Source organism: Colossoma macropomum, unplaced genomic scaffold, assembly GCF_904425465.1.
Source record: "Colossoma macropomum unplaced genomic scaffold, Colossoma_macropomum, whole genome shotgun sequence".
Taxonomy (NCBI): domain Eukaryota; kingdom Metazoa; phylum Chordata; class Actinopteri; order Characiformes; family Serrasalmidae; genus Colossoma; species Colossoma macropomum.
Window position 1 is genome coordinate 420,257 of NW_023495247.1, and position 27,940 is coordinate 448,196.

The window sequence follows — 27,940 nt, forward strand, 5'->3', positions numbered from 1 at the left end:
TGCTTTGTGGGTGTATTCCTTTGAATACAAGATGAAATATAATATTGTCACTACCAGTTATACCAATAATTTGAGTAAAATGCCAATAGTTTTGGTGATTAATTGAGTAATGAAAGTTTGTTAAAGGCCAAACAATAAAAATAGATTTAATTGAACACTAAAAGTATGCATAGCTTTTCAGAGAAACTTATTTATATTAAAAAAGAACTATTAAGGCACTTTCATATTACAAAAAGCATCAAAAATGTATAAATGGCTGTTCCATACCATTTCTTTTATTAATGTAAAAGAGACCAGAAAGATAATTTAAGGGTACATTTCATAATAACAGGCCCCTATAAATAACAACTGAATCTTTACCTAATAGTTTGTTACTGACTGTGCTACCATTTCAACTTTTAACCATTTACTTAATAACGTACACATATTTATAGTACTGTAAATGCTTTTCATAAAGATATTTTATGTAAGTGTAATAATTAATAAGATATATCTTTCTAAATACAGTATAAAGTTGCAACTTATGATGTTTAAAAAAGCATATAATAAATAATTGATAACCTAAGCATTAATTACACAGTGGCAATTTCATAAATAAGTACACCTCTCCAAAAAACAGAATGTAGACAGTTCATTCAAAATTATAATGAATACGTTTTTAAGCAACTGCATAAATACTTCTTTATAATGTTTTATGATGTTAGGGTTATGAGTATTATTAATCAAAATTAACAAGCTATAATTAATGATTAGGTAAGTTAATGGTTCATAATTCAAGTTGTACCATTTATTAATGCAAATGTAACTATTATATGATTATTAACAGTCAATAACAAACTATTAGATCATGGTTAAGTTGCTCTTTATCATTATTGTCATTATTATAAGTGTTAGCGAATTTAATTTGCATTGTCGTCATGTTAACTAGCGGTTAATCATTGCTTGTTTGTAGAGGATGTGCATTTTAATCCATGATTTTTCAGTTTAGTAATCATGACATCCCTAATCATAATGTATTCATAGTGTATTCATGTTATTGCTTATTGTGGGCATTTTTTTGGTTAGCAAACTTGTGCATGGCCCTGTGCATGTCCACGTATCGTGAAGCCACAGTCTCTGAGCTTGCTTGTGTTAGGCCAAGGTTTTGCCACACAATAGCAGGACTTCTTGCTAAGAGCAGCATTGCTTTTGTCAGGTCAGTCAGATCGATGTCTAACAAGGTTTCAGGGGTCTATCCCAAGATCCCAGAAAACTGAGGCAAATCCCTGGATTGCATTCTCACATGACTCTTGGCATTCGAGTGGAATCCTGGGTCCGAACACGAGCCTGTCAGGAAATAAGGGGAAGCTAGAAAAGCCAGAGAGCAAAATCTGATCCTGGTCTGCTAAGCTACTGTTTGGAGCCTCCTCGGCTGAGAGGGGCCTGAGACTCTGACTTGTGTTGTCTCAGTAGTAATGCTACTGCCTTTAGGCTAACCATTCAATGCAAGTTCTTGATTCTGTATGCGCAAACCATAAAATGCCCTTTACTGTGTCATACCTGTTTTAGAGAACGGGAGTTGCTCATGTGTGCTAGCTTGATTCATTTCTTCATTTTTTTCAGACTGATGGTTTTTGACTGACAGTTCATAAGAGAACTTTCTGGTCTGTCACATTCCATAAATCAGTGAACCTTTTTGTACAAGCTGTGTTAGGGGTCATGTCCAACTCAAATTTGGATTTACAAAGTTATACCAGGCAAACATCAGTGCAGAGATCCAAAAAACTCAGCACTCCGAATTATTTCCACATCTATGAATTCCTTGTTTTTTATGCTTTGGGGGCAGAGAGCAGTACAGAGAGCTGGGCTACACTCCCTAGTGCATTAAATGAAACTTGAGACCCATCATCTCCCCAAAGACTCCAGCTTTGGCTCCAGCTAAGAACCCCAAACTGGGATCTCGTATTCCAGTGAAAAACGCACTCTGGTAAAGAGGACCATGTTTGTCACTCAGTGCAGGTTTTGATGAGGCCAAAGACAACATCTTGAGGGGAAAGTTAACACGCCTTCGGTGGCTTTATAGATTTGCTGTGGTCTTGACTGAGTTAAAGAACGAGCTTCAGAAATAGGGTGCTAAAAGCGGGGACCCGTGTAGAGGGGCTTTGAGGAGGTTTCTGAGAGGGGACTTGAGGGAGACCTACCGGACATTCTGGTGGTGTTTGGTTTCACCACACACCGCTCCTTGGTGGATTTGCCTGGAGGGCTTTAGGTGGCGAGGCTACGCGTACTGTCATGCATGAAAGAGGTGATCCGGCTCCCTCGGCTCTTTGTAACATTCCAAGTGTGCTGTAATTCTCTGTAATGCAACTGCCCCATGCTAGAGGACAACAGCAAACAAATGGGCCTGGTCCTAATTAGCTGTTCCTCCGAGTGCCTGCGTAAAACTGTCTCTGTTGTTGTATATATAATGCCCTGGCACTATGCTGCAGAAGGCGCTGTGAGGGTTCGGGCCTCTCTCTGATGTGGTGAGTCGTTGTCGTGGGCAACTGCGCCCCCCCCACTCCTGCTTGCTCACCACAGGCGCCACAAGAAACCCTCCCAACCCCCCAAGCTTGGGGTCGACTCTAGGGGAAAAAGGAGCACGTGCTGACAGACCTCTGCAAACAGGTTCTGAAACACTCCCCTAAAACGGGCCTGAGGGCTTGGATTTGGACTTCTTGTCTGATCAGCTTTGTGACATTTCGTTGCTTTGGAGTCCTTGTACAGTGTAAAAAGCTACGCCGTCCCTATGTGACCTAAGAAGACGTTGCTCGTTTAGAGAAAAGATAGAAGAAATGTTGAAGTGGATTCTGACATTTGTGTTTATTAACCTCTTTAGGCAGCTCTTGATGTCTGTCACCTACCACATAACCTCAGTTTAACTTTTGCGGTGTAAGGCTAACTTTATTTCATATGGTTTCAGAACATTCAGTGTAAGTGACACAGCTTTGAGCAGAACGATGCTGTTGTAGCACTTTTCTTCCACAATGTCTTATTGCCCACACCATCTGACTATGATTGAGGAGAGATTATGATGATAGTCTGGGACTGGTGTATATGCAAGCATTTCTGTCAGGAAGATTAGCTTGCTAGGCATACCGCACAGTCTAATTGGTTTGGCACTGGCTATGTTTGGTTGGTGTTTAGTGGCAACCTGGAACGTACGCATCTCTGAGGATGATTCAGCTTCATGACCTAAGTAATACAAAATTAAATAAACTGCTTTAATCCCAGTCTCAACCTTTGACCCTCGAAGTTCAAAACCACAAGACAACTCAACATGCTATCTGTCTTCAGCATAACTAGCTCTTGCCCTCAGTTGTGTTTACTCTGCAAGGAGCAGAGATGTTCACTTTTCGAGTCTTGAGTCACTGGAATTTTGGTTTAGTCTGATTATTAGCTTCACACATCACATAGAACAAAAGTAAATTTCTACTAAAAACCTGTCTGGTTTGACACCGATTCAAATGGACAGCCTTCAGTCTGAAGGACAGAACTAAAGCAATACATGCAGTAATTGCAGAGTTTAAAGGCAGGAAGTGAAACAACTTGAAACAGTTGGTTAGTCTGGCTAGCATAATAGCTAATCCAGTTGAGGTTTTAGTATGTTATAAAGGAATGTAATCTATAAATTAATAGAACTTCAGTTAGAATAGCTGACAACTTGCTAAATTAGCAATTGCACTACTTAGCATAATTGCTATAAACCGCATGCTGGCCTCACATTCTAAGTAGTTTTGCCTTTTTACTTTAAACACTGCATTTCCTGCATGTAGCACTTCATTCTGTCCATCAAACTGCAGGTTCTTCTATTGTGAAAGGCTCATTATTTCAACCTGACGCCAGAGAAAGGCATTGCAGTAATAACTGCGCATGACTGTAGCTAAACTGAAGGGCAAAGTCACACGTTTGGATGGAAACTAAAGGTTTTATTTATTTACCACATTAAAACGATCAGTCTTAATTTAATCAGTTTAGTTTGTATACTTTTTTTCAGGATGAGTCTGAAGTCTCAGGTCTGGTTAACCCCTTGAATGGCCAAGGCCCACCAGCAGGCCCAACGTTTCACTTCTATAACCTAAGAATAGCTGTCCCAGTAGTTACTGAGTAATAACCCTTAGTATGTAATAAGCTTGGGATTTTGAGGGGATAGGGTAAGTCCGAGTCCAGTCGCGAGTCAGACCACAGTTGACTGAAGCGTGACTCAAGTCTGCGTCACTGACTCGAGTCCCCGTTGCTGATGGAGTGTTTAAAAGTTAGCAGTGTTTAAATGACCTTTGCAATTAAATTATGTAAAATCTTAAATCTTGTTGTTTGAATGATTTATTACATACGGTGCACAAAAGAGACACTTCTGTTGTTGTCTTTTGCACTAAAGACATATTTCATTTCCATAGATTTCAATGACTCCCAAGAGGACAGTCTTCAGGCTTTCATTATTTTCCCATTGTTTATCTCAGAAGATGGATTTTGTGGCTACTCATTTATGATGGGTTTGGCACTTTTATGCAAACATACTCCCAAGGACAACAATGGTTTAATTTAGTGTTAAAGGGTACTATAGTGCAGTGTCTGCATGTGTATATGTGTTGTGTCTGTGTCTAATTAGCTTTAGTGCCTACATTGTTGCATTAACTATACACGCTGTGTCTTCTCCATCTGTTCGAGTTATTATTGGAGAAGGCACACTTTAAGCCCCATTGTGGAAAAGTGACTGTCACATCGTTCATCAAGAAATGACATTGTGTGGGTCAGGCATTCATAATGATTTATACAAATGTTGAAAGTACAGTCTAGTCTGAGCTCAAAAGACTGGAATTGGAATGCTTAAAGATGCCATCTGTGCCTCATTCACACTCTATACTGAGCCTTTGTCTGTGAGTTTTCTCCAGTCTGCTCTGTGCAGAATAACGTCATACGCCGTCCAGCCATGCTAATAGGTTCTCACTTTTTCATGCCATTTTTATTACTGTCAGAATCACCCAGAAAGCAATGACAATGTAGTTGGCTTGTTTGCTTGCTATTGCTAAGTCTCAATCAAGTTGGTGCTCCAAGGTCAAGTTGGTGTTCTAAGGTAAGGCTAATGGTTAAAATACAGTCCTGAGCAAAAGTCAGAGACCCCCCCTCCATTTATTTAATTAGTAACGATTCTTGGATGGACAGAAACTTCTTTTTGGCTCTTCAGATTTTCTCCTCTCTCCCAAAGATGAAATATTTATACTGTTTATCTGATTGTGACAGTTTTGGTGGTCTACCAGGTCTTACACAGTTTTAGGAGTCACATTTTCTCTGTATCCTTTACAAGTTCTTTGAGTTCCACTTTTGTTTTTTTTTTCAGTTATTTTCCCTTGACTTTCTCCTTTCTCGTTCAAGACAATCTGAATTAAGGGTGGTCTCTGACTTTGCATAGTCTTTTATATTATTATTGTAGCTAGTCATAAGTCTAAGATTTCATAAGCAGTGATATACTGGAGAAAAAAGTGCTTTGAATATACATTGAAATCAAATGTTTGTGTTTACATGAATAAAATGTGTTGCATAAATATGTATATAGCTGTTGTGGTGATATAAAACTAAATGACAAGTTTGAATGATGAAAAATTCAAAGCACCATTTTTTTCAGTGTTTAAGGGGTCCAGTACAGACATTAGAGAAGTTGAATATCTCAGGCTTGCGCTATGGGGCCCCATGCAATTGCATTGCCAGTACTTAAGCCACTGAGGATCATCTTATGAGAGTGGAGCAGCGCTTTCTTCAGAGTGTCTCAGGTGTTGACTAATGAGATGCTAACCACCCTGCCTCTGGTTTGTAGCTGACAGACGGCACCAGTTCTGCTATTATTAACCTCTCAACTTCTCGCTCCAGCCTCCATGTACGTATACATATATGATCTGACCACACCTGTTTCTTACCCTCTTTTTGAACCCCACTTGTCTGTCTGTTTTTCAACATCTTCCTTCTATCCTGAAGCAAATCAGTCGTTTTATCAAGCTTAGGTAATGTGCTCAGGAAATTATTTGATATTTGTAAGGTATGTGCAAAAACTTCTCTTCAGACTAGAGTTGAATGACGGTGAAGATGTTGAAAAGCGACTGTATATTTGTATATCACGTGTGTGCTACTCTCCTCTGTGTAGCCCTGCATGTGTGCATGTGTGGTGTATGCATGTCTGTAGCACAAAATGAAATGACTATACCCAGCCCACCAAGTAGATTTCCTGTAATTTTCTTATCCAGTAACCATTATACTTCAAAATCAAGCATTAGTACAGCATTCCCTTATTTAATAAGGAAATATTAAGAAATAAGACGCCTCTAGTGCTTTGACGTGACATGATTATATAAACAAAGTAAAAGGGGCAATGAAGAAAAAAAACTTTTGTAAAACTTAGTTTCAATGGATTATTTAATTGGATTGAATAAATAATAAATAAAAAACAAATCTTGGATTATGATACCACTTTGTGGCTATGCCATTGTGATCATAAAGACGTAAAAATATTCAAATTAAATAAATATTACTTTTAAAGCCTTAATATGTGTTTGTGTGTGTGTATATATATGGCTTTGCTGATAGTCTTCAAGTCTGTTCCTGAGCCAGGCTTACAATATGCAGACTCTTTTGATACAAATGCATGTTTATATCACACTCCAAGTGCAGCACTCAGTGTCTCTTCAAGCCAAGACTTGGAGGTTTCTCTTTTTGCAAACAAAGATATTTATTTTATTAGAAAATATTCAAACCAGATGATCAAAAACCCAAATTTTCTCTCTAACTAGAGCCAAAGTAAATAGGGCTGTTAAAAGATTCCCGGTGTATATCCCCCTCAGCCAAATGTTAGGAACAGATGAAGGGGTGGGATTGGGCTGCATTCAGTCAGACTTCCACTAATGAAATTTTCAAGCTCTAGATTTTACATGAGCTCAGGGACAGCACTTTTGTCCTGACCGGTTGCCCTAAGTGGGAGGAGGTGGATCAAAGTGCTCATCATGTAGTTTTGGTAGGCTACTCCCTGCTTTTTCCCTGTACAGTCCTAATAAAGCAATAAGCCACTCAAGGCTGTGTGTTACAGTGATTTTGCCATGGTTAATTGGTGTTAATAATAATAATTGCACTAAACAATTTTATCTCAAGCTGTGTAGTTTGTTAACAGCAGTGGCAAACTGTGACTAAGCCTTCACTTTGGGCCATAAATGTCAAAACTGCGAGAGTCCCTGTGGGATTCTAGTAGTATGTTAGCACTAAGATAAAGGCAGTTCATGTGAACATACTTTTTTCTTGTATATGGCAGTTTTACAATGGCTCTATCATAGAATAAAGAGCCCTGGCATAGAGCTGCCGCTGTTTTCCATTTCTAACAACTGACCAAACGCATTGGTGAGGCTACCACTCCCACTCACAGTGAGTGACATTTCCAGTAGGCCTAGAGTAATTGGTCACACCCATTGTAAATCAAAACATGACTCATTGATTCTTCTGTCAGCTCCTAATTATGTTGATTGTTTATCTGACCTCCAGCTCCTGAAGTTCCAACCAGTCAGAGTGCTTGCTTGGCTGTATCTACCTAGATACCACAGAAGAAAAAATCTGATTGGATCATTTTCCATTGGGTGATTCAAGAATGTCACCCTTTTGTCCCCATAATGTTAAAATGAAATTAAAATATTATTACAAACTTTGAGAGTTTAAATAGAGCAATCATGGTGATTCTATTAAATAAAGATCTAGAAATTTCTAAATTTCACAGAAATCATTAGGCCTTCTCTGACTTATGCATGGCGTGCACTGTTGCATATAAGTCCTGGGTGTATTTCTGAGGCTAGAGCCTTGTGTAGCCATGACTTTCAGACCCATTGCATTTGCTCATGACTGACCTAGTCAGTGAAATGTGTGCCCAGTGTATGCACCACTAATACCATGAATACTGAATTGGATCACAACAGAGAGCCTAGCTTTTCAACCATTTCGGTGATATTTATTATATTTAACTTGATTTTTTTTGTATCTGATGTGGCAGGTCCTTCTTCATATTCCTTATATCCAATGCCAGCAGGCATCGCAATCATTTGATACTGCTTCATGATGACTGTCAAACACAGAAGCCCATTTTACCAAGATGCAGTCATTACGGAACGTGAAACATTACTGACCGCTTACAAGCTAAGCCTCCAGACATTCCTCAGGGCAAAAAGCATTTCAATGATTTTTCCATTTCTTGCCTTTATACTTGACATCCAAAACAACTTCAGAAGTTTGAGGGCAAAAAAAAAGGCCAAAATTGTGGTTGCTCATAAAACGAATGTTGGTTCATGGCTGAATTTTCTTCTGACTGCACAAGTATGCTAAAGGTTATTTAAAGCATCCCCCCCCCGGTTGTAGTGAAAAATGCTTCTAGCATTGAGTTAGTGTGTAACCCAGACCAGAGGGCTCATTGTATATTCTTTTCCGTTGTATTTTTTACTTCTGCCTTATACTTACTGTCAAGTTGGCCCAAATAATACCTGGAAAAATATGCTTTGAAAAATGTATATGGTTTACTGACTGTAAGCTTCAAGTGCTATGCAAGAACCCAAGCCCAAACCCCTGTCTCCTACATGCTTACAAAAAAGATAGTAGATTGAGTTAAAAGGAGACTGGGACAAATGTTCCATGTCTGGAATTCAACCTGTACCAGTGCCCTGATCAATGTTTCACTGATCTCTGTCGCAAATTCCTCAGGCCTTTTTGGAAATTGTTTGTTTATGTTCTTGAGTGACATGTCAGTCAAAATGTCTGGAATGCCTGTACAGTATATTCAAAACATTCTTTACATTCAAGGTCTATAGATGTACCTTAAACCCATTTACTGCTGAGTTCTCAGCAATTTTCATATGTTGTTCTTTGTTTCCCTAAACTGGCCTGAAGTTCATGATATCCCTTCTCTTGGTTAGACACAGTCCCCGCTTGTTACATGTCCTATTGTATGCTCTTAAAAACACAGGTGCTAGAAGAATTCTTTGGAGAGATGCCAGAAAAGAACCACCATTTGTTTTTTTAACCGTTTAAGCCCCTACCACATTCTAGAATAGATTCCTGAACATTTTAAGAGTAAGGGGCTTATTCATCACTGTTTCCAACAAAGCATTCGATCATAAAACCAATGGAAAATAGCTATTGAATGTTGCCGTCTCTTTCACATGAACACATATCCAAGACATAGCATTTTTTACAATTAATGAATAGTGAAATGGAATATGACTTTACACAGCCAAAACCCGCCTCCTGGATTTTGTGTCACCCTATTTCTTTGAGATGTTGAAGAAAGATGTTAGTGGTAGATATTGAAACAGTCAACAATGTTTGAAGAATAAGAAATAACTGAGTACAAATTCCTTTGTTTGGCTGTAGTTCTGACTGTTGAATGACATTCAGGTGAGGAAGCTGAGATGTCCTCAGTCACTTGTTTAGCCCTTGCATGGCTATGAAACAGATACAAGCACAGACAGCAGGTTAGCTTATAGGTTTAACTGATTCCTATTAGAAGTGACCTGCTGCACATCTGTATGTATTGAGTACAAATTTGAGCAAAAGTTCGATCATATTTATCTCAAGTCAAGTCAAAGTTTATTTATATAGCGCTTTTTACAACAGGTGTTGTCACAAAGCAGCTTTACAGAAAAATCCGGGTCCAAGCCCTCATGAGTGGCAAGAAAGGACTCCCTAAGAGCAAGAGGAAGAAACACTCAAAAGTGGAATCCATCCTCCTTTGGTCGTCACCGGATAGCAAACAGCATTAGTATAAAATATTATACTACAAAACAGGGAAAACAGGCGGAGCAATGGTTAATTAGATTAGTTTTAGTTTATGCAGCAGCAGCAGCACCATCATCAGGGTCAGTTGTTTATGGTAAGGTTTGCACAGCGCTGTACAGCATGAAGCTCAATGGTGGTCAAACCGGTCCAGAAGGCTGGTGAGCAGTGGCACCCAATCAAGGCATAAGAAGCAACAGAAGCAGCAGCATCAGACCGTACAGGATGGGGAGTTATTCAACTCGGCAAAGAAAAGGAAAACACACAGAGAGTTAGTTCTGTAAAGAGTGACTGATCACAGATTACAGTATTAACAGAGTGCAGCACAGACTGCAGCAGGTCTAGTTATTACAGCCTAACTAAAAGGGAGAAACAGAAAGGTAACAGAGACATGAAGGTTCCCTGAGATGTCAGTGCCCCTCCGCTCCACCGTCACCAAACCTGAGTGAATGCATGAGAGCAGCAGGACGACAGCACCAACACTCCCTTATCTGTCTCCTACTTAACGTTACAGAACTTCTGAACACTCCCCTAGCTGTATAAATGTGTTAAATTTCAATTCAATTACAAATTGAAAACTGGCATTTCTTGATAAAAATGAAATATCAAAGTATCTAAAATATAGTTTGTAATAAAGGTTGCTGTAGTTATTCTGTTTCTTTCAGAATTCCCCTAAATTACAGCCGTAAAGTGAGATGGAGGCCACCGTGGGGTCTAGAGGGTTAAGAAACAGCCTAGCCTCTAGCATACAATCTGTAGCATATGACTGATTACCATGTATGCTTATCCCTGTATTTAGAAAAGAATAGAAAACCAGCTCATTGGCTTTTTTATCGTAAGTCAGTATCTTTTCTGGTCTTTTCTAAGTACAGGGAAGCGCATCTAAATTATTGTCCGTGGTCAGCGACCGTTCCCTAAAATTGCAGCAGATACATATTAGGTTGAGAAACGTTACAGTATCCTTTTAAATAACCATGTACTGAAAGATTCTTAGGGAATCAAAAGTGGTACTAAATGACCAATTTGGTACCTTCTATTATTAAGAGTGTTGCATTTAATTGAGGCATGGAGAGCGGTACCAGCCACTTTTAACAAGTTTTGCATGAATGAATTCCTGGAGGGGCTCTGTTTTCCCTCTGACTGTGCCGACCACCGTGTATCGACATTAGGCAGCTTGCCCCTTTCATGTCCACGTATGAAGTGTCCATGCCAGCATGCTGTTGGCATACAAAGCCTGGCCCTGCCATCCTGTCTGGTACTGTATTATTCCCCTGCCTGAGAGAGTGTGGATGGCAGGCAGCCATAACTACAGTGAAGCCCTCTATGGAAGGGCTCGTTGATAGATTTTATTGAGTGCACACACGTACGCCCTCATGTCTCCTGTCCTCTCTGGTGCAATAACGTTTGTAATAACACCACTAAGTCCCAGACACATGGCCCTCTCATTATACACATCTACGCCTGTAAAATAATAAAGTACTTAATCTAAACACACGCGTACACCGACAGTGATGGAAACATGGCTGTCCCTACTGTCAGGTAAAAAGAGAAGACTCATGGTGGCATAATGAAAAGCGCTATTCAGGCACTGGCCACAGCCTGGCCTGCTCAGCCTAACTGGCTCTGATAGCAGCTTCAGTTCTGCACCATACAGCCAGCCTCATTTACTCTATGTGTTGCCACTGGGTAGACATGCCGGCTGGCAGGGGAACCCCCGACAACCTCTCTGCCCCAGAAAGTCCATGCTTGTTCTCTCTTTTTCTCTCTATGATTGTGGTCTCTGGATGTTCCCCAGTGTTTGCTGAAGCATCGTTTGTCTCTATCCTTCATTTGTTCGTGCTTTTGTGTGTTTAATTTTAACATACTCTCTTTATTTTTTTCCTTCTCTCCCCTTTATTTGTATCCCTTGTTCGCCTGATTGTGGACGGCGGCTCTAGATTTATGCCAGACTCCGGAGCTCAAAAACTGGGCACAGTGTTCTGGTACCGCAGAATGTTTGGGGAACTGAGATGAAGGCCTAGTTTTCAAATAGTTATGCACACACGTACACACAAACTAAAGGCCTTAAGGCCCTGTGTAAGTCAAACATTACAGTGACCTACAGCAGTGGTGTTGAGTTCTGGTCCTGGAGATTTGGGGCCCAGCACAGGTTGGCGATTTACCTGCTCAAAAATACCTAATTCAACTTAGAAACCTGTTACTAGCGTTAATAGGTTTGTTGCAACAGGAAATCAACAACTGTGGTTGACTATGGCTCCCCAAGACCAGGTCATTATAATTGCCTGACCAAAACGGGGCATTAAGGCCGTTAGTTTGTGTTCACTACTACACGATGCAAATAATGTGCAAGTGTGATTCACATAGGTACAGCTGCATCCATGCACAGTATGTACAAGAACGCTGGAAGAAATGAAATAGAAGGCTGAGTTGATTAATTTTGATTTCCTCAGCCAACCCTATTACTTGTTTCATGCGTTTTAGTGACTATACTGACCATTTCTGGCTGTCTTTGAATCATGAGGTTAGTCCCAGATTTCTGCCTATCATCAGAGAGTCTTGTGCTTTTTGTCCATTAAAGTGGCCAATCATAGACCATTGATTTATTAGGGGAAGGTAATTATCATAAGGGGGGGACAAAAACAAACGTATGCACAATAAATCAGTATACAGCAGCAAAATTGCAAGGAAATTTTACTGAAAAGCTTCCAAATCCCTCAAAGAGAACTTCCTCTACAAAGAAAAAGGAAAAAATGTGATGTCTTGAACTTCACAAACATTTTTCAGTCCAGCGACTATATCTCACTACGCAAGGCTCAGTCATGGCACAGAAAGGAGGCTCGTAAGGTGTATTTCCTGTCAGGCTGAAAAAACTCACTAAACAGAAGTACATATACAAGGCAGTGCAGATAGCCAGTCTGAATGGAACTGACCAAATACAAAAGATGTGGCCAGCTTAGCAATAGGTATTGGAGCTATAGAGTGTCTGAAGCTGAGATTTGTGAGGTTAACACCTCTTTTACCCCTCCTATATACATCAGATAACAGGGAAACTGCAGACTCATTGTAGCCTCCAATGGTGCAGTGAACAAATTTTTAAGCGATTGTGTTGAGTTCACACTCCATCCTCAGGTTCTTTATCTCAATTACACATTTTCACATGGGGTTCACGTGGAGTTCCAGTATTGTTCTGCCAGCTATTGTGCAAATGCGAAATGACCAAAATGCACTTTCCAAGTTCACACAGCTTTCAATATGTTGTAGGACCCTGAGTGACAGTCGTGCACAGTGTGCTGATACAGTACTGTGCAAGTCAGAAGCCACCCTTCTTTTACTTAATTTCTAGTCAAAATGACCATTGAGTACAAATGATTCATTTTTCTACATCAGGAAAAAAGACAAACACAACAGAAAAATTATAAAAGCCTCAACAACTAATTATAAAATTATTTTTTCGGTATTTAGTGTGTCCATTCTTTCACTTTATTACAACATTGTTCTTTTTAGGAGATTTGATTTCTGTTTTTCAGAGAAATCTGCAGACATATTTACACACCTTTAAAGTTTTAGAAGTTGGTTGCATTTTCTTCTTTTTTGTCTGTTTCCTTTTCTCAGTAAGGGCTTCTTGACAGATACACATCCTCTTAGACTCGTAGTGTTGAGTTGTTTTCTCACAGTGGAAGGATGGAGACAAACACCTGTGGATTTTTCAGATCTGAAGCAAGAGTGGAGCTTAATTTTCTTCTCTCTCTCAAAGATGAAAGTATTGTTGATCTGAAAGTGGTGGTTTTGGTGGTCTGCCAAATCTTGCATGATTGTCAAGAGTCCCATTTTCTCTCTATCTTTGCATATTTTTTTTTTTTAACTCTAGTTTTAGAAACTTCTGTTTTTCACTTATTTTCCTTTGACTTTCTCCTTCCTAATGCAAGTGTATTATGTTATATCTGATTCCCTGAAATAAAAGAAGGGTCGCATCTGACTTTTACACAGTACTGTATGTTGATAGAATTAGTATTTTTTATTCATTTGCCTAATATTCTGGTACCAATGTTATCAAAAGATTCAAATCACTTGATGTGATTTGAATCTTTTGGTGATCTAAAATAAATCATGAGGAATTTCTCACACACACACACACACACACATAACCACACTTCATGCACTAGACCTGCAGTTATACACACAAACACCAACACTATATACAACAATTTATCACTTATAATGAAGTGTGCTTAAAACAGAACATGCAGGGCCTCAATTCACACACGCCCATTCACACACACACTCACTGGCATCAGAGTGGCACGTTGGGCACTATAACACACTGCCATCAGCCCCGTGTCTGGCCACCATAACACGTGCCACACTGCCATGCGCCTTAACCGCAGAGAGGGAGAAAGATTCCAACATTCCTCTCCCACTACTGTTTTCTCCTCCCTCTTTGCAGTTGAAAAATAACAGTGAAAAGAATGCTGGATTCAGCGTCCCCCTGTAGAACATGCCAGAGTCCTGCTTCTGGAAGCTGGAGAGAGTGTGTGTGGGGTGGACAGACTGTGTGTGTGTGTGTGTGTGTGTGTGTGTGTGTGTGTGTGTGTGTGTGTATGTGTGAGATTGTGGCAAGAGACAAAATCTCACATACACTGAATCTCCCTCTCATATAGACACTCGCACATTCACACATCCTGTGCCATGTTGGGTCATCCTGTCTTTTTCTCGCTCTTTCTCTCTCTCTCACACACACACACACCACATTATTCATTTCAGCAGTGTCTCTGTTGAAGGTCAAAGGCAATTGGATAATGTGTTAACTATAGCTCTGGACGATGGCTCCCCTGGCTCCGTTTGAAGTTCAAATGCACTTTTGTTTCTCGTTTAGTGGCAGCGTCACTGGCAGAGGGTGTTGTCTTTTGCTAAAAACGCTCCTTTGTCTTTTGTTTAGTGGGAAATGTGGTGTTGGCCTGCGCGAGAAGCGCCTGTTCCTTGCCACCTTTGAAAGTTTCCCACAAAACACTTTCCATGTCCCTCACGTCATGCAAATGAAGCGCAGCTCTGACCAGAGTTATCAAACGGAAAATTAGGTCATTTAAATTATGGTTCATTACAGGGCCCAACCAATGTGCAGTTTCATCACTGATACCAATACAATGTAAAGGATAAATGTAGATTTGCAATAAAAACTGCAGTAATCTACTGGTATTCCTACGTCAAAGATATGTTTGACAATATTTTACATTACTGTACTACAACCATGGTGGCGTTTTGTGTTTTAGTGTTTTAGTTTACTTTTGGTATCAGAAATAACTAAGTAGATTTGTGGTGTTTACCTAAAACTTCATATAGTGTACTACATAATGTAGTAAAACTGAAGGTCCCCAGACAGCTGTGGTTGCACATTAAAATACAGAAAAGAACTGTTCAAATACAGCAATCAACTGTATACAGTAAAGCATAAACAGTATAGTGCTGTGATCAAATGACTAAATTGCTGCTTGTGCATTACTGTAATTATTACTGATATAATTACTGATAATTACTGTACATAACTACTGTAGTAATTACTGATCATTAGTTCCATTAAGATTAGCTGTTAATAGCTCTGTTAGTAGTTCTCCTCACATAAATGTGTTTGTGTTATCACATGTTCTCCTTATCTGAACAGTGATGTTGTTTTGTGTTCAAGTTAACCAGTTTAGCTTGTATTTCACAAAAAGACAAGCAGTTGATGACTGGCTTTGAAGCCTCTGGCTGCCGTGAAACTATTAAAATCTTCAGAAGAGTGCAATTGCTCTCATACTCTACCACTCAGAAGTTTGGAATCAATATTTTCAACAATATAAAACCAATTTTGTTGGTTCTGTTCAACTTCTCACGTTTCAAATAATTGTAATGAAATGACTTTTGTGTATCAGAGAGATGTTAATTACAATATAAACAAACTGAATTTCAGTGCTTTTACATCAGCCGGTTTTATCCGTCAGCTGATATATTGGTCCCTAGTTTCTAACATTGCCATTTTAAAATCAGTGGTCTTTATTCTTACTGCAGATCTACCAAGAGAATGTACAGCCCAAGAGCTTTTTACTGCCTTCCTTCCTGCAAGTTTCAGATTACCCTGAAATGTTTAGCCTCATCACCTGCAAGGGACTTCTCATTCACGCTAATAGGTTACTATGGAAAGAACTGCAAGTTTTTGGAAAATACTCTTTCCACTGGTCATTTCTCCAGTCCTTTCGGTGTGTAGATGTTGTCCTGGTCACTCTTGCATGTGCATGAACAGTCTAGTCCCTCAAGACCCAGAACTTTAATCGCTCTCTCTTCTCTCACTGTTTGAATTTAATGTCTTATTGATATCTTTACTTGCCTTGCTGGACACAGATGAACCAATGGGTAAGTGGGGGTTGTTGTAATAGTATCTCCAAAAGTGAACTATAGGCTTGAGGGCTGTCATTTAAAAAGCATAGCTCCTTGCCATTACTGCCATTACTGTAAGTGTGATGTGTCTTTCTCTTCTCACTCTTCTTTTCTTCCACTAGGACGATGAGTTCATGGACTGGTGGAGTAAGTTCTACGCCTCGACGGGCGAGAGGAAGAAGTGTGGGAGCTACCTGGAGAAAGGCTTTGACACCCTGCAGGTGAAATAAAGGAGCATTAAAAGCACATTTAAACAGCAACGTGCAGTAAAGCACATGTTACTGACATATAGGCTACTTTCACAACACAAAACGGTCTACGTTTGTGTATATAGTGCCCCATATCTGTTACACACATCAACGCACCTCACACTGTGCACGTTAGCCACTGCTGACATGTTGCCAACACTGGATGATGACAGCAGTGCTGTGCTTATGCCAGGCCCAGTGCCAGAACTAAATCATAGAAATCATATGAAACCACGGAGGGCCAGGATGAGAAATGTATGTTTGATCTGTCCAAAGGAGCCACACATCAGAGAAAACCGTCACAGCAGAGCAAATCACCAAAGATCACCTCATTTACGAAATCTGTCAGCTAATTTATCATCCCACAACATGCAGGGCATTGCTAAAATGCAGCCAACACAAAGTGATGCATACAGTGTTAAACAATGTAGTGAGTGCCGGCTCTTCCTATTAAGCAACATAAGCAGCTGCTTAGGGCCCCCGAACAACTTCTGGTTTATTACTGCACCATTATGTTGTCTAAGATGCTCAATTGAGGAGAAAAATGTAAAAGGATAATCATGTCCCCCAAAAGAATGTATGCACCTATAGTCAAAAACAGAAAAGAAAAAGCGATGGCTCACACAGAGCAAAGTGTGTGGGGGGGAGAAAATTTTGATCGTTCTCATCAAGTTTGCATGGACATGTATCAGATATATGTCTGATTTATGACCACGTGAAATTATCTCAAATCATATCTGAGATTAGATTTTTGCCATACATACATCAGATCTGTTTCTACCTAAACAATGTAGACAGTAAAGAATTGATGGGGAAAAAAGCTATGTTGTCACCACTGCCTCCAGAGCTAGGTTTAACTAAGCTTAAAGTTAGCTTAGCTTCTCATTAAAGCGCAGCAATAAGTTACTGACCTGAAATCAGTTCAATGTATTTTATCTGTGGATTTGTCAGCAGTGCTAAGCAAAAGCAAATAATAGACAAGAAAGCGTGATGGGAACGTTTTCTAATGGTACAGAAACGTCAGTTTGCAGCATGACTTAAAAGGCCTTGCTGTGCCAGTGGGGATTGCTTGTGCCTTCTTAAAAGTGTACGCTCAGCCTTGCTGCAGTCCACTCCACTCCACTTCCCACGAGCCTGAGCGTTTAGAGAGCAAGCCGCAGCTGCCAGCTTTTCCGATGAATTCATGTCGGGGATGCCGCAGGGGTATAACCAAGAGCAGACAGGGGCTCCGCTACTGACGTCATCATCATCATCTCATTCCCCCCACTTTCCACACCTCCTTCACATCCCTCACTACTGCTTGTGATCTCTGCTCTCTCTCTCTTTCTCTCTCTCTCTCCCTCTTTCTCTCTCTTTCTTTCCATCTTCCTCTCTCTTGCTTCTGTCGGGCCTTTTCTTTCTTTCTTTCTTTCTTACTGTTGTCTCCCTCTCTCTCTGTCTCTTTTTTTGAGTCTTTCCATTTTTCTCTCTCCATCGTTCATTCTTTCTTGCTCTCTCATTCCCTCTCTCTTTTACGCTCTCCTTCTCACTTTCCGTCTCTCCCACTTCCTCTCTCTCTTTCTGGTTTTTCTTTCTTTCTTTCTTGTATTGTATTTCTCTTTTTTGGTTCTCTCTGGGTCTCTCTCTCTCTCTCTCTCTCTCTCTCTCTCTCTCTCTCTCTCTCTCTCTCTCTCTCTCTGTCCCTCTCCCTCTCCCTCCCTAAGCCGATCTTTCCAACCTTTCCAAGCTTCGTTTCTCAGGGCTTACCTTGCCCTTGTGTGGAAAAAGCGAGGCCCGGGGCAGATACAACTGCACAAGTGCGTGTCTCACCGGAGGAGGAGTAACACTCAGATAATCTCTCACTCAAATCTGCTGAGATCAGCTGTTATTTTGAGCTGATAGTGCCTCAGGGAGAAAGAGAGAGAGAGAGAGATTTTGTAGGATGCGCGCAGTGTCGCACGTTTAGGGTTCCAAGGCCGGAGCCGGAACATAGAATGAGTCACCTAAAACAACACAGCACTGTTTATGGGTATTCTCTCACACACGCTCTCTAAGCTTTCTCCTGGGTGGCCTTTTGAAAGCCATTTTGGATTGTTGAATCATGTGACACAAGCTGTGGCATTGTGTTGTGTTGGGGCGATGCAAATTTTCCTCCACTACATCAAACCGTTTATGCACAAGTTTATTGCTGTTTTTAAATGTCCTCGTAATCGAGAATTTACTGATCCATTTACGTTTATAGAGCATTTGAGGTCATTTCACTATGTGGATGAAATGTAGACTTGCGATTAAGGTCCAAGACCCTAAAACACAAGTACTTTGGCATTAGACACAATAACGTGTTGTGTTATATTTGTCTGTTGAACCGTAAGTACAATTTCACTGTTTTCAGTGACTAAGAACTGTATACAAGCTCACTCATATACGGTTATTTTCCTCTCTGCAGGTGTACGACAGAGAGCTGGAGAAGGTTGAGGGTTTTGAGCAGCTGGCTGACTTCTGTCAGACGTTCAAGCTTTACCGTGGAAGAACTCAGGATGAGAGTGAAGACCCCTCAGTAGTTGGAGAGTTCAAGGTGAGCTCTTTAAGGTCCCATATGTGACCCTGAAGCTTAGTCATGCAAAAACTTGGTAATAATTCTGTCATGAGTCCTTTTTTGCTTTTATCTGTACCAATGTTTGAGGTAAAAAACAGAATGACTTCATAAGAGAGCCATATGAGAAAAATGATGCTTATTAATGGACCCATGCAGTGACTGAGGAGGAAAGTCATTAGTTACTGGTTATTCCTTTTCAGCTGGCCTCAAACTCTGAGTCTGGTCTTTGTCAAAGTTTGCCTTAGACCAATTATTTAATTCAGAGCATGCTTTTAATGTTGAATTAGAGCATTGCGCCACTCTCTGTAAGAAGTGCTTTGTTCGTTTAAATTTTGGGTGGTTGGTACTTTCCAGAATTACATTTTGAGACTTTTGCTAAATCTAACGTCAAAACAAATCATAAATTAACAAGCGTATGTGTTATGAGTGTTTTAGGTTTAGGGTTAGGAGTACTTACATGCTTATAAATAAAGGTTCCTAAATGGACCTTCACATTATATGGGGGTTCTTACAACTTTAAAAAGGTTCTTTATGCTCTTGACGTTCTTCATTCCTCATTCACACATCTTGTTTACAAAAAATGGTATAGAGTGTTTACTACTGTTCTGATGACACTTTTCTCTTGTCACACAGGGCATGTTTAAAATCTACCCGTTACCTGATGACCCCTCTGCACCTTGCCCACCACGCCAGTTCCGTCAGCTGCCTCCTAATGGCATAGAGGAGTGCCTAGTACGCATCTATATTATCCAGGCCTACAACCTGCAGCCCAAAGACGCCAATGGCAAGGTAGGTGCTACACAGCTTCCAGTGTTACAGAGATATTTCTCCATCATCTTAATCCATAAGATTGTATTTTATTTTAATAAATATATATTTATTTTTCTTTTTGTCACTTTTTTACACCAACTAAAAAATATAGTTATCTTTCAGGACCGTGAGGTATTTAAGAGTGAAACACTTAATATAATAATAAGACACACCAGTAACATTTAAATGTTACTTTATTGATTATTGTAATAAACTCTTACTGATCCTGAGGCTGGGTTTACACTGTGAAACTTACACTCAACTAGGTGTATGTTATGAGTTGGCAGCAGCATAATTTCTGTGTAACTTGACAGTTCAACACATTCAATTACTCCATTACTCCATTTAATAGCCAAATTAGCAGCTCATATTTTTTGATGCAGTGTCATTCCCACTGTAAAGTCATCCATGAGGTGTAAATTATATATTTGCAATTTTATGTATCTTTTTCTAGCAGTCATTGCAGTTCTTTTTTTGTATATCTGTATATCTGTCTTTTATCTATTTATCTATCTGTGGTTCTTTACTATATATTGGAGTTTTTATCTGTTGTGTGTTTGTAAAGCCCTTGGAGATTAATGCTCATGTAACTGTAACGGTTATAGTCTCCTTGATGTGTCAATCATCCTGTCCTAGAAGCACAGCAAGTTTATTGTGGAGCATATCTCCTCTTCTATAATAATTTTCACCTTTTGGATCCCAAATAAATCTGAAATTTGTGTAAAATTATGAATGAAAATGATTCTAGCTATGTTAATTTGTGATAACAGCAGGCTAACAAAAAAAAACAGTGGTACAAGAAAGTGGCACTAGATTTAAATGAGTTAAATGAGTTTATCACCAGATTCTCAGGAAGGATCGCAGGTGAGATGCTTGGCTCAATAAGGTTAATGTTATTTTTCCCCACCCGTGCAGTGACGTGATCAACAATCAGAAAATGCCAAAGGTGGGCAAGAATTTTGTCTTATAAACAGTGCTGGTCCTGACTTCCCTGGGGCCCTAAACAAAATTCTGCGAAGGGGCCCTCCTACCTGACCTGTGAGCCATGTAAACCATTTGCAATTGCCACACAGTCACACCTGACACCCCAGTGCTCCCACCACTTCATCCTCTCATTGAAGTTGTAAACAAATAAGCAGCTTTGACACAAGGGGGAGATGGGGCCCTTGCATAATTTTTAGGACCCTATGCAATGTGTCTAGAGAGCGTATAGGGCTGACCAGCTCTGCTTTTAAATGATATAATATGATTTGTACCTAATATGACCAGAGACAAGGTAAAACAAGAAAAGGCCAATTTTGATTTCAGTTTGGTTTTAAGAAAGGAACCAACAGAAAAGGGCCAAATTACTTGGAGTAAAATCTTGCTAATGTAATACACCTTAGAGCTAAGAAAATGTTTTCCTTCTCTTATAAAGTTACCCTTAGTTGTGGGGTTAAATTCCCTCAACAAACTGGACTTTTGTAGCTTCATGACATTTGTAATCTTGCCATATTGTTTTCAACAACTAACATTCCCTCCATCGCTAGTGTGCTGCATGGTGAGTACTCTCCATAGTGTCAAAATCACAAGAGATCCAGAAACGGTACTGAATAAAACTATGAAGGCACCTTTTTCCTTGATGGCTGTAAAGCCTCACTCATGCACAGACTTCTGCCCACTGGCCTGGCCACAGATGGGCTGTCCTGTCTGTCATTAGCTGTGAACACGCTCGGATGACGTTCTGTCATTACCTACTCGAGCCAGGACTTATGATATGGAACATTTCACACATACACTTACAGCCTACACTGAACCCTACGCTGATCACAGAGAGGGCTTTTTCCACAGTGCACATGAGAGAGGGGACGGTCTGAGTCAAAAAAGAGGGAGTTCGCTGCTGTGTGTGCTGATCACTGATAGATTGGTTACAGCATGTGTGTGTATGTGTGTGTTACTGCATGCACTTAAATGATTCCATTTGCTCTTGACACAGTGCGACCCCTATGTCAAGATCACACTAGGAAAGAAGTCAATAAATGACCATGACAGCTACATACCCTGCACCTTGGACCCTGTTTTTGGGAAGTAAGTGACTCTGTCACTCACTCTTATCTTTTTTTTCTAATTCCACACCTCATCCAAGTAAATACAGATGATAGACTACTTTACAAGACGTATTCATGTACAATATTGTGTATTATGATCATAATGGGACTATTACTACACCAGCAGGGGTCGCTATACTCATAGCAATGATCACAGCACTATTACTGTAATACGTCAGTTTGACAGTGATAAGTTAAACACAAAGGTGATACAAAACAGATAACAACACCACAGGGAGACATTATTAGTGAGAAATTGAAACATTTACATGAAAGAATGAATGGAGCAATGACTCTCTTTCAAGCAGCCGTTTTATGTAAACAATTGAGTCACACAGTCAGTGAGTATGGAGTGAATTGGATAGAGTGGATAAGTATTTTTGTGTCTTTTTGTGCAGGATGTTTGAGCTGACATGTTCACTGCCTTTGGAGAAAGATCTGAAAATCATGCTGTATGATTACGACATGCTCTCTAAAGATGAGAAGATTGGAGAGACTGTCATTGACCTAGAGAACCGATTTCTGTCTCGATACTTTGCCTGCTGTGGCCTGCCTCAGTCCTACTGCATGTAAGGAGTGTGATGTTACTGTTCACACACAAACACAGTTTTTTTTTTGTGTGTCTGGGTTTGTTTTTTTGTTTTTATACATCAGGATGACACATCATAAATGGTAAATGTTCCATACACACACATATTGCTGCTGTCGGAACAAAACCTTGTATCTCCATTTTTGTCGTTTTACAGTTTTTAACATAATGTGAAAATACCTGTTGCCCTTCACATTGTGCCAAATTTCATGATGAATTGACCAAAAGAAATGGCCCAAAAGTACTTGGAAAAAAAGTCTGGTTCCATTGACTTACATTAACAGTAAAGTGTGTTTTCTTTCTCCTGTAAAGTTACCATTTAGAAGATACAAGGTTTTGTTCTGACAACATATCTAATTTGTATTTTATTTATATATATATATATATATATATATATATATATATATATATATATATATATATATATATATATATATGTACATACACACAAACACACACACATATATATACAAAATTGGGATATTTTTGTCTAGAAAATGTATGAAAGCATTGTGTGAAAGCGCATGAAACACTGGATCAGTCATTTCAATTTCACACTACTTTTAAGTCATTTCCAAGTGTGCTTTAAGCAAAAATAATAAAAAACACAAGGTTTTCCAAAGCACTTCAACTAAAGTGACAGTTTTACCATTACACAGGCCTACTTCTGCCTACTGACATTTACGGTTTTAATAAAAACTAATAAACCTTTGCTGATCCGGCAAAATGGTACTTTTTGTGCACTGAGGTGTATTTGAATGTAATATGCTGTTCTTACCCTTTTCTAAAGATCTGGAGTGAACCAGTGGAGAGACCAGCTAAAACCCACCCAACTGCTCCAGCGGCTATGTCAGAGGAGAAACTACAAACTGCCCATCTACAAGCAGGACAGGGTGTACTTCAGGGGCCATGAGTACACTGCTGCAGACCTGGGTCAGTACTCCACACGCATGCATTCTACATTACTATTTTGAAGTCATATTTTCAACCCTCCAGTATAATGTGTCTGCATGTATGTGTGTGTAAAGCAGACATTATTTCTGGGGGCATGAACAGGGGAGTGAGGAATGAAGGTGGAAGTCTTTTCTTTGGAGCTGCTGAGTGCATTAGTCACGAGTAAGAGCTAATCAAAGCATCAACTCAACTCCATCACATCTTCCGTCATTAAAAAAGCGAGCAGCGTGCAAGATCGACTGCGGTTCTGTGAAAACACTGACAGAAAAAGAATAACTGCATACGTCTCGGCTCACACTATACATCATATCAGTGTGTGTGGGATTGCAGGGGAGATGGGGAGGCTGGGTGGCAGTTCCTGCTTGGGCGCTATTGGCGGAAAGAATGACTTGCTCCTCGGCGTAAAGAAAAATATTGTGCGATATAGAGGAGACCAAGGGGCTGTATAAATGTACAACGGCTGTGGGGTGGCTGTTAACTCACAGCAGATATATCACACTTCAACATACCAAGATAGCAAGCATATATCGGTCCACTGGCTTGATAAGGTCGGCACCCCGCTCACTGTATGCCACTACTGGTCCACCCTCGGACCATCCAGATTACTGTCATGCATTCAGGGTCCAACTAGTTTTTAATCTCCTCAAACAGATTTTGAACGCACATAGCCTTTTATTTTGGAAAATAAACTAAGACAAATATTACAAACAATTTAGGAAAAAAATAAAGACTAGGCCTAATATAAAATGATTGATGCTAAAAATGTTGCTGACACTGTGCTATATTGGTTCCAGCTGTACTTGTAAGCTGCTTATTAATGATATTGCTGTTAAAATTATTTCTTAAACTAATTTACACAGCATGACAAAAGTGAGGAAGGAAAAATAAGTAAATAGGACTGTGAGTGGTTAAGTGAAGTATTAGACAGTATTCCACTTTTTATCACTCATTTTCCACTCACAGTCCTATTTACTTATTTTTCCTTCCTTTCTTTCGTCATGCTTTGTAAATTAGTTTAATAAATAAGTAAATTGAACCGTAAGTGAAAAATAAGTGATGAAAAGTGGAATTTTGTCTATGACTCTACTCAACCACCAGCTTTGCCGTCAGCGGGCCAACAGTGGCCTGCTATCCTCTTGCTATCTAGGATGGTGACACCACATGCCTAAACATTACTAATACAAACCTGACACAGGCTGGTGGCTGGGGCTAGTTTATGATTAGCATCATTTAATTTGAACGTGCATACATGTGACTTCTGCTAATTTCACAACCACAACCTCATCTGCCCACCTTTTCTACTTCCCAAAAATATGCCTGAGAGAAGCTAGCAGCTACTGCTAGTTAGTGATTAACATTCTGTTGTGATGATTCTACTGTAATTTAGCTAATTTTGCTACTCCATCCCTTCTGTCTACCTTTTCTATTTCCTTAAAACCTAACAGAAGCCAGCAGCTATTGCTAGTTTGTGATTAGCATTCCACTGTGATGAACATCTAATTTAGCCAAATTTGCTACCCCATCCCACCTGTCCACCTTTCTTAGAACATGCCTGTTATACGCTAGCAGCTTGCACTAGTTTGTGATTAGCATTCTGCTGTGATGAACCCAGATTAATTTAGATCATTTTGCTGCCACATCTCTTCTGTCCACCTTTTATCCTTTCCTGAAACATTCCTGATGTAAGTTAGCAGCTAGTGCTAGTTTGTGATTAGCATTCTGCTGTGATAAAACTATACTTAATTTTGCTGTCCTATCCCTATCTCTTCTTTTTACCTTTTTTCCCCTACATTCATTTTTACGTTGTTTGCTGTGTCCAAAACTCTATATAAATAATCAAAAAGCACAAGAAGTTGACTTATTTTGCTAGCAAGGTAAGATACACTGTGCCTGAGTGAGGCTAAGTGCTCCGGCAGCCATCTTTCCAAGGTCAGCTCCAGATTTACAGTGCGCTAGTGTATTAGCCTGACCCAGCCAAGGTCAACACTGCGGTGGGCTTCTCCGCCTCCCGCTCCCGTGTCTCACCACCGAGGAAAACTACCTCTCTTTGTTTCCCCCCACGTATCCGCGGCAACCCACGCGTCAGAGCGATTGTCAGGTGGCCATATTGGGGTTCCAACTTCGCGGCGGGAGACCGTCTTCCTTCACTCTTCTCGTCTTCCTCCCCTCTCCACACTCTGACCATGTTTCCCTCAGAGATGTGACACAGAGTTTGAAACCATAAACTCAACAGAGCAAAGGGGTTTTTTTTTGTTTTTTCTGTTTTAGAAGAGGAAAAATCTCCTCTTAGATCAACAGCGATGAAATGAATGGATCGTCCAGAGAACTGAGAAGGATAAACACTTCAGACCATAGAAATGGAATGCTACATGAATTTGCTTTACAGTACCTCTTTTTTCTTTTCCTAATGTCTCATCGATGACTTTATGAAGCTGTGTTTCAATGCCCAAAGCACTTTACCTCAAATGTGAGGGTCACGTCACGTCATGTCTTCTGCACATCATTTTTACTGTGCTGGTTTAAAAGCTTACTGTGCCTCAGCTTTGGCTAAATGCAATTGCAGAAGACAATTTAACAATTTGGCTAAATGTATTTACTGCTATGCTCAATAAATACACATACTGCACATTCCAGAATTACTTGCGTGCATGTATGAATGTATTTATTGCATATATACACCACACAATTGCTGCAGTAATTATTGATCTCTCCGTCATTCCATTGCTTCCTTAGATGACGCAAAGCTGCCCAACACTCACCTTGGTCCGCTGGAGGAGCAGCTGGCTCTGCTGGTGCTGAGGAGGCAAGGCTTGGTGCCTGAACACGTGGAGACCAGGCCTCTATACAGCCCCCTGCAGCCTGAGATAGAACAGGTACCACAGGTTTTTTTCAGTTGTTAGAAACAAAAATAAAGCATCAATCTGAGTGTGTACTGTAGGACAGTCTTCTACAGTTAATTATTAGAGTAATATAAGTGCAATGCTAAGGCATTTTTTGCTTCCTTTTCTTTTTCCACCACTGTCAAGTTCTGTCTGTTTATAAAGTTATGCTGCAGCAGAGCAGCAGATGCCTTATTGGCCTCAGCGCATTCTATAGTGTTTACAATCTCTCAGAATAACCACTGGTATCATCAGGGGTGTAGCACCAAAATTTGGGCCCCAGGCACAGTAATGTCCCCTGCAGCCCAAGAAAATAAAGAAAAGAAAAAAATAATTAAATGTCAAAAACGACTGACAGTAAGGAAAATGCTCTGAATCATCAATTTTGCTGTATTTAATAAGGATTAGACTTAACCTTGGTCTGTGTTCAGAACAGTGTAATTAAGGGGAAATTCAAAAGAGAAAAAAAAATGAAAACAATTACTGTCATTTTCACTGAAACTGCTTACTAAATGGTTTATTGGTTGAAACACCTATTAGCTACCTGCTTTGGTGAGCTCAGCCTGTCTCATGTCTTCAGTTGCATTAGAAAAAGGGAAAGGTGCTGCTCTCTGTCCATCAGCGACTGAACTAACAGTGTGCGTTTTACCAGTTGGCTGCTTGGCTGAGCCTAACTTTGTTTGCTCATGATCACAGAAACAACAGTCTGTTTGAAAAAAAAGCATGCTTGCTGCATTGAATCAAATCCTGCTCTTCTTAATCAGCTTGTGCTTGTTTTTTAACAGACAGTCACTAACAGTAAATGTGTGTGACATCAGATAATACAGCTTCAGGCTTTAGGAATAGCACGGTTATATCTCATATTAAAAGGCATCAGATTAACCCTTTTGCCAGTAAGTTCTGGCTATCTACATCCGCTTGTCCGGATTGAGTTCTTTTAGCAGGCGCATAGCTGCAGTTCTAAAGTATGATTATTAGGCAGCATCAGCTTGATGTCATTAGCAAGATGCTGTAGCAAATCAGCAGCCTAGTTACGGACAAACAACATCAGATCGTGGATCATTCATCATTATCTGTCATCATTTTTATTAGACAATTTTTTGCAAGTATTAATAAGTGGTGATACTTCATGAGACTCCTGATTCTATTATTCACTGAAAGGAACAAATATGAAGTCTTTTAAACTGACCTTTTAAAGATATAACCTTGAGAATCCCAGTGGGGGAAGTCATTTGTTTTTTATTTTGTCATGAATAAATGCATTCTGGATATAATGGCAAAAATTATTTTGTTGTGGTTAAGTTAATGTTAATATGATGTGTTAATAAGACCCAGTGAGGCTACATTAAGCTAAAGCGAGACTGTGTCTGAGTTGGTGACTCTTATGAGTGTTTGCAGTACACTAACTGACTTACACTTTGCCTGCTGTACGATGTGTATCTGTTGCATTCCACAGAACTATAAAATATTAACGGGACAAATAAACAGCTTGTTTTAAGCCAGAAGCACCTGACACGACTGCAAAAGCAAAACATTTCCCGGATTCCTTTTTGTGTGTGAGTGATGTGTAAAACTTCACTGGA

At 39.8% G+C, this 27,940-nt stretch overlaps 1 protein-coding gene across 1 annotated transcript in view; it reads left to right on the plus strand.

The window, feature by feature from the left end:
* The window catches only part of dysf (dysferlin, limb girdle muscular dystrophy 2B (autosomal recessive)), a 107,315-nt gene that overhangs the window by 65,792 nt on the left and 13,583 nt on the right, over positions 1-27,940 (plus strand). Inside the window, 8 exon segments of the mRNA XM_036561419.1 lie at positions 5,831-5,890; positions 16,338-16,436; positions 18,889-19,017; positions 19,672-19,827; positions 21,824-21,915; positions 22,334-22,504; positions 23,315-23,457; positions 26,212-26,351. Of these exon segments, the coding sequence (XP_036417312.1) occupies positions 5,831-5,890; positions 16,338-16,436; positions 18,889-19,017; positions 19,672-19,827; positions 21,824-21,915; positions 22,334-22,504; positions 23,315-23,457; positions 26,212-26,351 (990 nt within the window).